The sequence below is a fragment of the Marmota flaviventris genome, chromosome 1 (genome assembly GCF_047511675.1).
Source record: "Marmota flaviventris isolate mMarFla1 chromosome 1, mMarFla1.hap1, whole genome shotgun sequence".
Lineage (NCBI taxonomy): Eukaryota > Metazoa > Chordata > Mammalia > Rodentia > Sciuridae > Marmota > Marmota flaviventris.
Window position 1 is genome coordinate 168,693,894 of NC_092498.1, and position 17,123 is coordinate 168,711,016.

Here is a 17,123-nt window from a genome sequence, read left to right on the forward strand (position 1 = left end):
GCTTTCTTAGTACCCATGCCCTGTAAATTATGATATTCTTCTAATTGGGTCTCTGGGAACATAAACTATTTTTGGTATTGTGTTCCCTCTAATCCTTTTGGATAGTTTCCCCCTAGGTTTGAGTGTATTCTTCAAATGTGCACTGGTCAATAAATACTCTTTGTGTACTTGAGAAGGACCTTCTACAGACCTCTGTTGTTCTCTCCATGCAGTATGCTTCTTTCGGTACTGAAAACTGTAGTTGAACTCTCAGTTCCAACTCTTATACTCATAGGGTCCACTGGACCAGCACAGGTACCCCTTCCTCCATGTGTAGCTGTCTGAAAACCCTCAGACAGGCTATAAATTGTAACAATAGTAGGACTCATATAATTTTTTTCCCTTCTCTCAAGGTCATTATCCATCATTGCTTATATTCAGTATCTTTCAAATCATAGTTTTACTCTATCATAGTTAGAACCAATCACTTTTTTTTGTTGTTGTTTTTGTTTTTTGGTACTGGGGATTGAACCCCCAGGGGTGTTTTTACTGAGTTACAGCTCCAGTCTTTTTTTTTTTTTTTTAAGACAGGTCTCATTAAATTGCTGAAGTTGGTCTTGAATTTGTGATCCTCCTGTTTCAGCCTTCCAAGTGTGGAACCATATGGTATCATTTTCCTCCTATCCAAAAAAGGTATTGTTAACATTTCTTGTAATGGAGGTCTGCTGGTGATGAATTCTTCCAGTTTTGATATGTTTGGAAAAGTTATTTTGCTTTCATTTTTGAAAGATAGTTTCTCTTCTCAGAAAAGAATCCATTACAATAATAACAAAAAACAGAAACACAAAATTCATCTTTGGTGATTCCAAATATCTTCATTTACCTTTGAATCACAACACGTGACAATGGAAAGCAGATGGTAGAATAATATTGATGATGATGAAAGCACACATATGTAATGTTTATTATGTCAGGCCCTAGTATTTGGCCAAACCAAATGGGATGTTGCAAGAAAGCCCATTGATAAAGTCCATACAGCTAGCACAGGCACCTAGGAGGGTGAATCAGGGTACCTGGTATATTTGGAGAGGTAAACCAAAAATACCCGACACAACACCATTCTAACTACTTTAGATATATTAGTACATTTAATCCCCCAACAGTCCCATGAGGTAGTATTATTATTCCCAGATAAATAGTGTTTGAAGAAGAAATGTTTACCCAAACTATGATACCCTCAGAAAGTTTATAGAAGACACTGTTTTCCCTAAAAAAGAAGAAAGATGCTCTAGTACAAGACTAATGAGAAAAAAAAAATTGGCAAAAAAAGGACCTGTGAGGGTAACCCTCTCCTCTAATTAATATAAGGGTTAAAAACAAAGGAGAGGAAACATTTCTGAAAGTAGAACAAAATATAAGGAAATTTAAAAAAAAGCAAGAATAGCTCATTCAGAGTGCTTGCCTACCATGTACAAGGCCCTGGGTTTAATCCCCAGTACTGGAAGGAAAAAGAAAGTTAAGAATAAAGAGATAGATATGCACATCTGTAATCCCAGAGGCTCTGGAGGCTGTGATAGGATCACAAGTTCAAAGCCAGCCTCAGCAATGGCGAAGCACTAAGCAACTCAGTGACACCATGTCTCTAAATAAAATACAAAATAGTGCTGGGGATGTGGCTCAGTGGTTGAGTGCCCTTGAGTTCAATCCCTGGTACCAAAAAATAAAAATAAAAATAAAAATAAATAAATAAATAAAGAGATAAGGGGCTAGGGGGTAGAGCACTTGCCTACCATGCTCAAGGCCCTGGGTGCTGTGGTACATGCCTGTAATTCCAGTGACTTGGGAGGCTAAGGCAGGAGGATTTCAAGTTGGAAGCCAAGCAACTTAGTGAGATTCTCAGCAACTTGGCTCAGCAACTTTGTGAGATCTGTCTCAAAATAAAAGAAAAAGGGCAGGGGGGATAGTAGCTCAGTGGTAGAGGGTACCTGGGTTCAGTCTCCAGTACTAAAAACAAAAACAAAATAACATTCAGATTCTTGCGATTGAAAAGGCTCTCCATGACACAGCATAATGAATGACAAAAGACTTGGACCACGGCCACACTTTTGAGAAATTCCACAACACACGATCAAATGTGATATTGTATAAAAGCAAGGAAAACTATTAGATTTTCAAAGTGATTTCACATCTACAGTCTCACTCTTTAAATGGGCTGAGTTACATCCCAAGTCTTTTTTTTTTTTTTTAACATATATGGAAACAGACACTGAATAGAACATCTGAGGAGGGCATATTTCAAATCTTTCACAGGTGAGATAACACTGAGGTATGTTTGTGTGTGGACATGTATGCATAGTGGACAAGCTATTTGGAATGCATGTCCAATTTCCTGAAATAAATAATTAGCTTTCAAAAGATAGAGCTCACGCTACTAAATCCTTGCTATTCCCCTAGTCTGCTGATGAACTGCTTTGTCAGAGTAGGTCTGGGTAACTGATGATATGCTAACCATACCTGGAGAAATGAGATAGGATGTAATGAGCAGTGATGTTTTCTGTGAACTTGTTTGCCTAAATACCCTTGAGGTACAGTGAATACAGTCACCTCTTATCATTGTGTGCTTATTCACATGGTCACAGTTTTATATCTTCATAATCTTCAGATTCCTACTGGTAGGTTTGGCTCTGGGGATCTCTCTCCCATTTCTCTTCCAATGCAGTTATTATAGAATTCTGTCAAGAAACAAGATAGCATGAATTAAACGAATCAACTATATCAACAAAAGGGGACATTCACTACCTATTCCACAACGCCAGGAGGAGCTTGGCTGAGTAAACTGACCTGAGTGTGGCCATTCTCTTCATCAAATATTCCAGAGAGTCCTCAGGCTTTTGGAAAATTAGTCAGAAATAGACACGAATAGAATATAAATGGAAAAGTGGAACCAAGATGGTTCACCAAGATGGTGGGCTGCAGCTTCCTGTAACCACAGTCTTTGCTGAAACAAGACTGTGGTTACAAAGAGGTTTGCATTCTTAGCTGCTGGAGATTATGCTGGGAATGGAAACCAAAGCAGTCGGTGGTGGTGACCACAGCCCAAAAGCTGAAACCACACTCTAACTTTGCACAACATGACTAGTTCTGGCTCTTTTCATTGCTTAAGACTGTTCATTTAGACTGTGAGGATTACATCTAGTTGTGTGTAAAATAACCCTCAGTCATTTGCACTAACCCACAAAATGTCAATGCAAGCATTTTCTAATATACTAGTAAACACACATCCTCTAGTCACAATTGTGGGAGTGAGAAATGGAGGGAATATCCAAGATGGCACCAAAGAAGGACAAGAAGGACAAAAAAGAAGAGGAGGAGGAGAACTTTTTTTTTTTTAGAAAAAAATATGGACTTATACTTTTTTATTTGACTTTCTTACATAATCTGGGAATTAACAGTTTGTTAAAGAAAATGGTATCATAAAGATAAATCTACCAGCCTTATTGGACCAATGTGCAATTGAGAACTGGCTACTAACAGCTTAAAACTGTCTATTTTTTTCATTTGAAAACTACCCTTTGTAGGAAATAAAACTAACCATTTCAATAAAAAAGTGGACTGAAATTCCAGTAAGAATTTCAAAGTGAAATTTGCCTTCTCTTATATTTAGCCCCAAGTTTATCAACAGTCACCTATGTTGGCAATAAGATTCAATATTTCTGTAATAAGTGACTTTATACCTAATATGGATAAAGCCAGAGTTATTAAAATGAGTGAATAAATAAGTGAATGAATATATAATGAAAAAATAGATTTTAGATACGTAAGTTCCAAAAAAGCTTTGCTAGGCTAAATCAAAGCATTTATTTCAGCTGTACACTGTTAAGAGTTTGTATTTGGAAAAGATAAGCAAAAATTTCAGAAAGACCCTTCCTTCCCAAAAGGACAGTTGAAACTTGCTGGTTGTTAGGCAAACACTGGACAAAAGAAAGATGACATTTTTAATGTAATTTATTTGAAATGCTTCCAGAAAAGTTTAAGGCCATTATACAAAAACATTCATTTCATCAAGACATTCATTGACTTTCTTCTCTGGACAAACACTTGACAAATCTCTTCTCAATATGTTGCCCAAAGTGGCCCCACAGCTCTTTCTTTTCTTTCTCATCATCAAATGACTCTTTGGAGCTTCCCTCTGCTTCTTTCTATCTGCAGTAGGTTCATCCACCTGCTAACTCAATAACGACTTGAGAAACAAAGCAGTTTTAAATAAACTTGTAATAGAAAAAATTCACCATGTTTAAAATCTATAAATACAGAAATATGTTTTACAGGGTAAAATTGACCATAATATTTTTCTTTGTTTTTGAAAAATAATAATGTCATATACCTTATTTTTATATTGATAAATCTTGTCACACAGCTTTTTTGAATGCACATGATATATATACATAATAAAATGACATCATTGTATGTTCTGTTTTCTGTAAACTTGAAAGACACAGGAAGATTAAAAAAAACTTTTGGCAATAATTTAGAATCATTACTACTAGTGCTGGTGTGGGTATACTTTTGCACAGTTCATCCTAAATATTTACACTCATAGGGAACTTTTCCATGTATTTTGTTAAGTTTTTTTTTTTTTTTTTTCTTAAGGTGCACGCAACTTTGCTCTGTAAATCAGGGCCTGGGCAGGTTTTCCCAGGCCTTTTCTATTGAGTTTGGCTAGCTGATCCTAAGAGAGATAAAGAAATTGGCCTCTGGAGAATGTATACAATTCTGATTACAGTGCACAACCAGAGATGCAAAATGATGGCCCAAAAGCAGAGCAGGAAATCCAAGGCTCTGGCCTTTCTCAGACGGCTCTGGACCATGCTTTTCTTTTTAAATGGTTCCCTCAGAAGGTCCCAATGAAGCACTTCTCACTCTCAATTCTCCCTCTCCTGGGAGAAGGGAGCACTTCTCACTCCCAATTCTCCCTCTCCTGTGTTTTGTAAACAGAGTCATCCACATGCAGCTAAGGTCTCTTTTCTGCTGCTTCACACTCTAAAATAGGAGTGGCTTAGGAAGATTAAAACAAATGGAGTCATTATCCTGGCGGGTTTTCCCAGGCCTTTTCTGTTCTGCAGTTTTAGGCTAGAGATGGCTTTCTACAGCAACCCACTAACCATGACAGCCACATCCTGGAGCTGCACACATTTCAGTTAAAGATTCAGAGCTGGCAGCTGCTTTTGTCCCTTGCCCTTCCAAGGGCAGCCTCTATTTCATGTCCTCATAGATTACTGCATCGAATATGCACTGGATGGAACTGCAAGGTTTAAACCATGATCTCTCCTTTGCAAAATTAAGCCTTCAGAATCCCCAGGGATGTTTTCATGCTTTCTGTTTGAATAATAGAACCAAGCTCACTTCAAGGACTAGTCTTTTCTGGTTCTCCCTTAAAGCTGTCCTGATACCCTATTGGCAAAGCCCTCTAAATTCCATGCCTTTGGCTACCATGTCAAAGAGCTAGACAAGCACTAGAGAAGCATGGGAGGAAGGACTCTGCAAGCAAGCTATGCAAAACAGTAGTTTAGAGTTTCTGTTCTTTCTACTTTTCAAAATCCAGCAGGACAAATGAAAGCAACTTGTTCAAGTACCTGTCCATCCATCCAGACACTTGTGAGATACAGTACAGGGTAACGGCTGCCACAGATTCCAGCTGACACAGACAGATTGACTGGCAGTTACAGTACTAGGAACAAAGATACAGATACAAGAGACTGGGCCAACACGTTCACAAAAGTATGAAAAAGTGCTTCTCCAAACTGTTCCATGTGTGGAATGCAAATACTGTACAGGTAGAACACAGGGCTACTTCCAGGAACATCAGCCCCTCTGTCAGACGTTGCTTTCCACATGCCTGCTGTTCCCACAGGAGGAATCTGTCTGTTCCATTCGCTCACAGTCAAGGCTGACCTCGCTTGTGTCCATACTGCAGTCTGACTCACTGTCCGACTGGTCCATCTGCTCGAGTTTTGTTTCTCCCTGTGGCGCTCTGCTCCCAGTGGCAGGATTAAGGAATGGTTCCTCAGAGTCAAGCATCCCAGCCTGCCCGGTGGCACACAGGACTGTTTCCTTGGCTTGACGAATACAGTTGAGCCATTGCTGCTTGTTGAAAGTGTCATTGGCTTGTAGCGAGTGGGTCTGACTTTGGGATCCATTTCTGAAACTGACTCTGAAGAAGTTTTTAACTAGAAATTAAAAATATGTGGAAAAAAATGTCAACAGAAAAGTATTTCCCCAGGCCGACACTACCCTAGATACCATGGCAGACACTGCTGATTGTAAATGTTTGCCACTGATGCGGCACATAGCTCAGCTCCACCTGATACCACCATCTATCAATTGGAGTTGACACGAGCTGGCCTCTCAATTACCCTTACTGCTCTCAGAAGCTAGCAAATGAATATCGGCTTGGAATACCTAAGTGTTATTTTCAGGGGACCACCACAGTATTGGTTACCAAACTTGTCTCCAAAATCCCTTAGGGAGCTTGTTAAAAATACAGATCCCCAGGCCCTACCCTTAGAGATTCAATATGTCTAAAGCTGACCTTATAACGTACAGTTTCAATAAGCGCTCCAAGGAAGAGCTTTTACCAGTTTAAGAAGCTCTTTGTAACATCAAAACATGCCCACAACCCTTCATATGAGAGTACCTCGATGCTTAGTATTCAGTGATTGAAAAGATATTTAAAGTCATAGAGCTGTTATAAATTTTTGCTTAAAAAGGAAATTTTATTTCAATTATCTCAATAGGCACAACATGCATTAGTTAATTCATGTATTTACAGTATTAGACATTGAAAATAGGAACACTTTAACACTGAGCTATATCCCCAGTCCTTTTTATTTTTTAAATTATTCCACGACAGGGTCTTGCTGAGTTGCTTAGGCTAGCCTTGAACCTGTGATCCTCCTTGCCTCAACTTTCCAACTTGCTGGGATTATATGGGTGCTCCACTGTGCCCAGCGGCAACTTACATTTAAAAAATGCTAGTACATGATATGGAAGACCTTTATTCTAAAAACAACATTGACTAGCATGTAATGGGCCCTGTGTGCCACATGTAATGCTTGGTTCATAGAAATATCTACAGTTAGATACCTTGCACTTCCTGTGTGACCATCAGACTGGGAACTACCACTCCAGCCATTTAATGGCTAAGCAATAAAGGTAGAGTAGGCCAAAATGTTTCATTAGTAGTTGCCTTTGGCTAGAAGCTAATCCTAGTCCCTTAAATTAAGGCTCCCCCTTTTGATTCTGTATTAGTGCCTCAACTCCTCTGTGATTCAGTTGCTTTATTTGTAAAGCCTTTATTTGTAAATGTGATAATTCATGTAAGTGCTTATACAATACCTGGCCCAAAGTCAGTACTCAAAAAATGTAAGATTTATTTCTATTGTGGCTGCTGCTGCTACTACTACTACTACTGGGATACAGGAATTGTTGAGTAGCTAAGAGGCAGGACATAATAATTATCTTCACAACAGGATGTCTATGTTAACCCAGGAGATTCAGATATTATTTTCTTTAAGAACTCCCTGACAATCTATTCTCCTATAACAAACCTCCTACTCTATCCCTCTCTTTCCCCTTACTGGGTTTCAGTTTTTAACCATCACCATGAATTTATTGATGCACCATTTATCTATTGATCTCCTCTATGACAATGTAAGCTCCACAGGGACAAAGAATCTAACTGCCCAGTTCACCACTGTATGTATTAGTGCCAAGAACAGCACTTGACACATGGTGGGTACTTTCTAGACATTGCTGTTGTAGCTTCTCTTAGTTAATTCCTTTGTTAAGCCTCCAGTTAGAGAAGCCCATTGAGTAGCGTTTCAGATGAATGCTCATCTCAGCTGACCATTCTTTAGTCTCTTTAAGGACCATTCTGCCTGCTTAACTACAAAAACCACCATTATATAACTGGTACCCAGATAGAGACCATCTGGTATTAAGTACACTTACATCCAACAGCAGGGATCAGGGACAGGGAGTGAAAGGTGCACCAGCTATGTGCAAATGGCTCGCTTACATTATCTCTCTTAATTGTTAAAACAACTTTATGAAGCAGGTAGGCACGCATCGCTTTTGCAGGTAAGAAACTGAGGTTCATGGAGGTTGAACAAGGTTATATAATCAGTAAGTGAAGAGACAGCACTGGAATGCAATTTAACTCTAAGGCTAGGGCTCTTCACTTTTCACCATCCAGGCATTCCTACTAAATTCCAAGGACCAAAACTATTCACCAGATGAACAGAGTCTACCCCTGTACATACTTCTCTCATTGTTGCTGAAAGCCCCACGCAAAGAGCCACCTAGCCTCACTTCTCCGTCCTGCAGGTCTTCCAGCATAAGGTCCTTCACGGGGATTGGCTGACGGTACAACTGGTAGCAGAGCTGCTCGTTGTGGGTGACCGCTCGAGTGATCACAAGCACTTCTTGGAATAGGAAAACATGCAGTTTCTAGAAGAAAAGAATCCACAGATTTTCCTAAGCAACAATCTAAAGAGTGGTTCATGTGTAGATCTCTGTAGCAAGAGGTCCCAAGTTCTCACACACACACACACAAAGAGGTCCCCAGGTACCAGGTTCACAATGGATTGTGGACTCTTAGGCTCAAATCTACCTCCAGGAGAGCAGAAGTTGGGCAGATTTGAAGCATTTCCATATATGAATAGCCTGCCTTTCATATAGATACCTTCCTAAGGACCCACTGGAGAAAGTCTTTCTGTTTGTTACAGATACGTAATGCCAGGGCTGTCAGCTCCAGGGGCCCTATCTACACTGGGATTCAAAAACCTGTGCAGGCACACATAGCTTTCGGCTCCACTAAGAGAAAAATAAGAAAGGGGAATAGAATGAAAGGGGAAAAAGAACTCTCCTGGCTTTGGTGTATAATTGCCCCATATAATTACAAGAGATTGAAATTAACAATGGCATATAAAGAATGAGACTGTCATATCAAAGCCTAATAGTCATCTTTGCTTCCTAAACTCGTGAAAATGCTTGTTTTTTCAACCACAGAGCTGATCATCAGCTTCGTCCAGTGATTCCAACGGGGGAACACTGCTCATTCCTGAGGGAACAGAGCACACTGCTGTAACCACAGGAAAGATGATCCAAATTTTCCTTCTCAGTTAAGTTCATCAGCACCTGAGTTTTCCGAAGAGGCTGTGCTTAAAAGGCACATTATGGGCAAAAAGAAAGTCTCAAAAATGAAGACTTGTCTAACCATATCATGAAAGAGTTTGCCAGGTGGAGCTGAGGAAAATTTGCTCCATTCAATTCCTTTTTTTTTTTTTTTTTGGTACTGGGAGTTGAACCCAGAGATGCTCTATCACTGAGCCACACCCTCAGCCTTTTTATTTTTTATTGCTGAGGCTGGCCTTGAACTTAGAATCTCCTGCTTCAGTTTCCTGAGTTGTGGGCATTACAGGCATGTGCCACCATGCCTGGCTGCTGCATTCAATTCTAAGTCCCAGACTCTTCTCACAGTTTGGAAATACTTTGGGGTTAAAGTGAAAAGATCCACAACCCTGCAGCTAGGTTCTGGCTTTCTGGGGGAAACATTTGGGAATGTATATCCAGGGATCTCAAAGGAGTGATCAGAAGGTAGAGGTGGAAACTCAGATTAGATTCTTGATTTGGAGGCAGGAGAAGCACACTGAGCATTATCAAGTCATTTCTTCTTTGAGAAAAAAGTAATCTTGTCAGTCTCCCACCACACATACACACCACAAAGTGCAGAAACAAAAACTCCATCAAATCTCTGTTGATGAATATTAAAAGTTTGGAAAACTCCACCAAATCTCTGTTGATGAATATTTTAAAAGTTTGGAAAACAGAGTAAAGCACAAAAGAACCAAGTTCAAGATTTTTTTGAGATGGTGGTAGAATGTATGAGGATTATTCTTTTGGACATGGGGGTAGAAAGGGATTGGTCATTATTTTATATACTTAATCAGATTCTTATACTATTTTTTAAAATTAGTATACGAACCTTTATTTTATTTATTTATTTATATGTGATGCTGAGAATCAAACCCAATGCCTCACACATGCAAGCGCTCTACTACTGGGCCACAACCCCAGCCCCAGATTCTTATACTATTTCTACCTCAATCAATCTTCTAGTTGAGATATGTAGTTTGAATTCAGATCATCTGAGCAACCTTTAAAAAATATACTTCATTTATAAATATTTATGGAGAATTCCCCTTAGTTTCAGCTCCATTTTGCCCTCAAGTTATCACATTTTTTTTTTTTTTTGACACAGGATTTTGTTCTCAATGACCTTCACAACTCCATCAAGGGCAAAATGCAACAAACTTTCCACCCCAGTTGCTATCTTTGTTCTCATAACTCTATCTGCCTAGGGTTCATCTTAAATGTTCCAGGCACATCAATCAGAAAGTTCTCAGGCCTTCAGTGAGAGACAAAAGAGAACAGGTCCACACCCAGTGGGAAAAATTCTTCCTATTTTGCACAGGGCTTCATAGAAAACACATGCAAGTTGTTGAGTGTCAGATAATAAAAATCCACTAGTGCTTCTTGTGTCTTTCAGCAAGAAGCAGAACATGACTTTCTGGCCATTGTAACTCCTTAGAAAACAGACACAGGACTTCAGGAGTGGTCTTGCTGGGTCTTATTGCTCACATCAAACCATCAGCTGGCTAGATCCACAGCAGCCCTGATAACAAACAACCATGACATGTACTCACTGATGTCAAATGACATTTCCAGGCTGCTCAGTCTTGGTTGAAAGGGTGTCCCTTAAATTCTCAAACTTTATCAATCTCTTCAAGATTGAAAAATTCCTTTTTTCTAAAAAATTTTTTTGGACAGAGACTTGCTAAGTTGCTGAGACTGGCCTCAAATGAGTAATCCTCCTATCTTGGCCTCCTATGTTGCTGGGACTATAAACATGCACCACTGTACCTGGTGTTTGTTTCCAAAGGTCATGATCAAACAAAATAAAAAATCTGACAAACCTGTTGGTTTCCAAAATTCTTTCTGAATATTTACTTGCCCATGATATTAAAAATTTAAAGGTAATACATAGTTCAGTGATGTAAAAGATACTAAAAAAACAATTTTTGTTTATAAAAATTCAATCCTAGACTGGGAAGGAATAATAAGAGGAGGCTCAGATCAAATGCATTAAGGATGGGGGTGGCCCAGGATGAGACTGGAAAGGAGAGCAGCCACTTACCACACCCCGGTTGTTCTTCAGTTCACCATGACAACACAGGACTCTTGAGCTGTCAATCAAAGAGTCTTTCTGGCCTTCTTCCAAATAAAGAAGCCGTTCTTTATAATAACGGCATTCAGATTCCCCAGTCTTGATGTTGATTTCTGCCACAATTCCCTGAATGATGTTTATCTATGGAAACAAAAAGGAAAATAAGTATTGAGAAAGCAAGCAAACCATCCATACAAAGTAGTTTTAGGGCCAGCCTAGAGATCACCAAGATCCACTTGTATTTAATTCTGAGATTCATCTAAGTTACTACTTTGGGAAAAGAGGAAAAATGCTTTTAATATACTGTTATCTATCCCTACACATCCTTAATGTGTACATACATATACATTTTATTTACAAAAATATACAGATTTTTATATTGCATATAAACCTAAAAATATTGAGCTAGGTGTGGTGGTGCACACCTGCAATCCCAGCAACTTGGAGGCTAAGGAAGGAGGATTTTAACTTTGAGGACAGCCTGGGCAACTTAGCAAGACCCTGGGGATTTAGCTCAGTGGTAGGGTGCTTGCCTCTCATGCGTAAAGCCCTGGATTCATTCTCCAGCAACTCTCTCTCTCTCTCTCACACACACAAAAAAAAAAAAAAAAAAAAAAAAAAAAGAGAAGAAAAGAAAAAAGGACAGGAGTTGTAGCTTGGTGGTAGAGTGCCCCTGACTTCAATTCCCAGTACTGCAAATAAAACAAAACAAACCTAATATTGATGCATATTCTTATCTGAGAGAAAGAGATCAAAGGTGTCTGATGTTTAAGATACCACTGATGAGCACATTTCTTAAAACACACCCATAATGTTGAAAATTTAGGCATATAAATAATTGGACCAAGGAGAAAAAACAAATCTGAATGTAGATGTCCAAAAAAGAGGGTCTGTCTCTGGGATGTACAAGTTGGTTTTAAGGTCTCTCTACATGTGCCCAACCTAATGCCACAAACTATAATTGCAAATTGAATGTGAACAAATGGTTTGAATATATTTTTAATGAGAAAACATAAATGTTTTATAAAGGATGGAGGAAAAAAGAATGCAAAGACACTAGGAGTAATGAAGGGGATATTTTGTACAAATACATTTTGCACATGTAAGGGAATTAGGGGCAAAGAAAATTCAAAGAGATAGTAGATTCAAGAAAAAAAAAAAAACAAAAAACGGCAAAACAAAACAAGACTCTGAGATGTAACCAGTGGGTACTTATTTGGATGTATTGTTATTTGATGACATGGATAACATGTCCAAACATTAGAAAATATGGAAAACAAAGGATGAAAAATTAGCAGAACAAAATCAATTACACAGGGCTGGGATTGTGGCTCAGCAGCAGAGTGCTTGCCTCGAACATATGAGGCACTGGATTTGAGCCTCGGGACTACATAAAAATAAATAAATAAAATAAAGGTATTGTGTCCATCTACAACTAAAAAAAATTTTAAAAAATCAATACTACAAATCAAAGGCAAAACAATGACTTCCTCAGCAGGGTCCTCTGTTTCCTAAGAGTGTAAAGAAAAACAGTTCCACCTTTCTTATGGTAACTGAAGAAAACTTAACAGATGGGTTATACTGACTAGGCCTCTTCTTGGTCACATTTACTCAACAGAAAATACAATTTGGTCAAAAGCAAGGTTCTAATTTTTATACTGTTGGTGGGATTGTAAATTAGTTCAACCACTATTAGTATGGAGGTCCTCAAAAGAGTGTGCATGACACTACCATATCATCCATCTATACCACTCCTCAGTATTTACCCTGAGGAATTAAAGTCATCATACTTAGTGATATGACATACTCATGTTTATAGGAGCACAAGTCACAATAGCCAAACTATGGAACCAAGCCTAGAAAATGGGGTGTGTGTGTGTGTGTGTGTATGTATATATATATATATATATATATATATATGATGAAATTTTATTCAGCCACAAAACAGAATGAAATTATGTCATTTGCAGGAAAATGGATGGAACCTGAGATCATTACATTAAGTGAAATAAGCCAAACTCAAAAAGTCACAAGTCATATGTTTTCTCTCATATGTGGAAGTCAGAAAAAGAAAAAGATATGATGTGAGCTCATGAAAAACAAAGGAAGATCAGTAAAATAGAGGAAAAGGACCAGTGGATAAGGAGGAGGGGAGGGAAGGAGAAAGCGCTGGGGAGTGATATTGGCCAAATCATATCGTTAAGTTGTGTGTATGTACAAATAGGTAACAACAAATCCCATCAACCATAATGCTCTAATTTAAAAAAATGTGGAGGAAAAAAAACGCAGGGTTCTAAAAGGGGTCTTTTTTTTTTTTTTTTTGAACTCCCATTTTTTACCCCAAATACAAGTTGCAGAATCACATCGGTTACACATCCACATTTTTATATAATACCATATTAATGACTGTTGTATTCTGCTACCTTTCCTATCCCCTACTATCCCCCCTCCCTTTCCCTCTCATCTTCCCTCTCTACCCCATCTGCTGTTGTTTAATTCTCTCTAAAAGGGGTCTTTATTTCGTCATCAGCTACCGGATCTGGTAATAAACATGGTAATGAATTCTTTCTAGATTTGCTAAGTGATCTTTTGTCTATGCTAGTTAAATGATAACTTGTGTCCAAAGCAACCAGATAAAGACTACCGCTCAGTTTTTGTTTTGTGGTTGTTGTTGTTTTTGTTTGGTACAGATTAAACTCATAGGCACTCAACCACTGAGCCACACCCCCAGACCTATTTTGTATTTTATTTGGAGACAGAATCTCACTGAGTTGCTTAGTGCCTTGCCATTGCTGAGGCTGGCTTTGAACTCTTGATCCTCCTGTCTCAGCCTCCCAAACTTCGGGGATTATAGGTGTGTGCTACCTTGCCCAGCTACCACTCAGTTTTTTTTTTAAATATTTATTTATTTATTTTTAGTTTTCGGCTGACACAACATTTTTTTGTTTTGTATGTGGTGCTGAGGATTGAACCCGGGCCGCACGCATGCCACGCGAGCGCGCTACCGCTTGAGCCACATCCCCAGCCCCCACTCAGTTTTAATGTTTGTATTTGACACATGTTTGGCAAATCTAACAGCTCTGAGTAGGTCCGGTGATTATGTCTAGAGGATAAATGCATAATCTGTACATTTTTGTAGCTATTATGAGATTCAAGGATGATTTACATCTTTTCTATATTTCCTAAATTTTGCTGATAGCACGACTGATTAAAAATATATACTTTAGGGTCTGGGTTCAACCCTCAGCACCACATAAAAATAAATAAATAAAGTAAAGGTATTATGTCCATTTGCAAATAAAAAAAATACTTAAAAAATACAGGCTCCTTAGTGTCATATAAAAGCTTTTGGCCTTTGATGTCATCAGCCTAATATTAAGTATAAATCCTCTAAAATTAGTCTGAATTTAATTAATACAAAGCAAAGAATATTAGAGTACTTTGGTATCTTTGATATACTAATTTTGTCTTTGTTTCTTTCTTCTCATCGTTACTTTTTTTTTGGTACTGGGGATTGAACCCAGGGGCACTTAACCACTGAGTCACATCTCCAGTGCATCCCCTTTTTTTTCTTTAGAAACAGGGTCTTGCTGAGTTGCTTAGGGCCTTGCTAAGTTGCTAAAGCTGGCTTTGAACTTGCGATTCTCCTCCTCAGCCTCCCAAGCTGCTGGGATTACAGGCGTGCGCCATTGTGCCTGGAGCATTGTTACTTTTGAAACTACACAAAATACACTAAAGCCCATGACTCATCTTTCAAATAAATTTAACTAATGTTGGTTGAGTACTGGTCCAGTGTTGGATTAGATGCTTTCAAAGAAATGAGAGTGGGCTGGGGATGTGGCTCAAGCGGTAGCGCACTTGCCTGGCATGCGCGCAGCACTGGGTTCGATCCTCAGCACCACATACAAATAAAGATGTTGTGTCCACCGAAAATTAAAAAATAAATATTAAAAAAATTCTCTCTCTCTAAAAAAAAAAAAAAAGAAGAAGAAGAAGAAAAAAAGAAAAAGAAAAAGAAAAAGAAATGAGACTGAGTCCCTGACCTTGAAAAGCTTAAAACATACAGGGAGGTATCTGAGCAATTGTTTTACGTCTACCTTATCATTTTGTCTTTCTTCGTCTTTATATGTAGTGGAATCCACACTTTCCCCTTGTTTTTAAAGAACTTAGCATAGCTGCCTGTGGTTTATCTTATCAATTAACTATTACTAGGTGTACCAGGCCAGCTGGAACAAACAAACACTTGAATCAATTTTCTGAGTTTCCTGCAAGTATTCAGGAAATCAGAAAGAAGACAAACCACAGCCATAATGATGTGCTCATTTCCTAATTAAACCTAGGAACTGAACAGCTGGCATGTCACGTGAAGATTCATGAACTCAATGCCACAGTGACTGTTCCTTAGGCAGCTATGACTACTTTCAAATTCTGCTTCTTTTTCTGGTATTGGAAAAAATATTGAGGCAAAACAATGGAAACAGTGTTATCATTCCATACTCTATATGTATACATTCATAAAAATAACTCCATATCTGCTTTTGTTTATTAAAAATGTTTTGTACTTTTATCCACCTGATCATGACATCACAAGGTCTTTTCCTTTCCTCCTTTTTTGTGGTACTGGGGATTGAACCTAGGGGCTCTCTACCACTCAGCTATATCCTCAGCCCTGCAGTGGGACTTGAAGGAGATTTACTCTGCAGGATTTCAGGCAGTAATAAAGTTATATGTAGCAGTTTGCCAGTAATAGTCATGGTAATTGTATATTTAAATTAAATTTATTGTTGCATGTCCCATCAAGGACTGGGAATAGAAGATAATGAGAAACACATCAGAACAGGGTTGGGCCCACACATTCTGGAATCATCATCCTCAGAGTGATATCTAAAAGCCCTGGCCATCTAGTCCCTTGTATCACAATGTCATCTACTCATCAGCTCCTGACAAGAATAGCAGTCTTCATTGCAGCTGCCTCAAAAGCAGGATTGTTTTTCCTATTTATTTATTTATTTATAGGAGTAAATAAGGAAGAGAAAGTTTTTTTTTTGGGGGGGGAGTAAATAAGGAAGAGTAAGGATGGGGGGGTAGGGATTAGACTGCAGAATCATTTTCTTACTGAAATAATCCCTAGAATTTAAAAGATTAAACAACCAATTCTCTGGAATATCTGAATATCCAAAGTTCTATTTTAAAAAGTTCCCTTTGGAGGGAAATATCTATCACCCCTCAAAACACTATAGATTCCTTTCATACTGGAAACAATCATATTTTTATCTGTTTCTAAATTCAAGCTTTAGCTCATTTTCTTAAAAAAAGAATGGTATTCTTGTGCTACCTATTAAAAAGAAATCTTTACAGTACAACTCAGAACAGGATTGTGTGCTTCACCAAAGTAATTATTTAGAGTAGCTGGGAGCTCACTGTTGTTTCTATTCAGGCAGACCACACACTTGCTGGGATGAAGTATGGAGGGGAGGCAACATGATCAGACACTTCCTAGTAATAAAAACAGACATGATGAAGTGAGATAGGCCTTATCCCCAGAACCTGCATCCCTATCCATGCTGGACTGAGGGCCTGGTCTGTGTGTTGGGTCTGCCAATATACTGAACACTTCATGAATCAGGAAAGTCTTTCCTTGTTCTTCTCTATTCCATGTGGAGACACTCAGCCCAGCTTTGCATCATCAAAGCCTTGCCACAAAGTCTGTCTGGTGACCAAACAGCTCTCTGCAATTTCAAAGGCAACACAGGCTCAAAGAAGTGGCCACCTTTCTGCACTAATGTACAGCATCATAACGAAGAATAAGGGTCCCAGCAGCTCAGGAGGCTGAGGCAAGAGGATTGCAAGTTCAAAG

The 17,123-nt window shown here is 38.6% G+C and overlaps 1 protein-coding gene across 9 annotated transcripts in view; it reads right to left on the bottom strand.

Annotated features, from left to right (window-relative positions):
• Nucleotides 1-3,966: 3,966 nt before the first annotated feature.
• Arhgef3 (Rho guanine nucleotide exchange factor 3) overlaps nt 3,967-17,123 on the bottom strand; it is a 310,186-nt gene continuing 297,029 nt past the window's right edge. For 8 of the 9 annotated variants that reach the window (XM_027921548.2, XM_027921552.2, XM_071618838.1 and 5 more), the window contains 3 exons: nt 11,237-11,407; nt 8,301-8,487; nt 5,752-6,206 (listed from right to left, as the gene is read on the bottom strand). In XM_027921548.2, coding sequence (XP_027777349.1) covers nt 5,854-6,206; nt 8,301-8,487; nt 11,237-11,407 — 711 coding nt within the window. In that variant the 3' untranslated portion in view covers nt 5,752-5,853. Of the gene's footprint in view, nt 6,207-8,300; nt 8,488-11,236; nt 11,408-17,123 lie in introns of all 9 variants that reach the window. The other variant, XM_071618840.1, reaches the window with a different exon arrangement.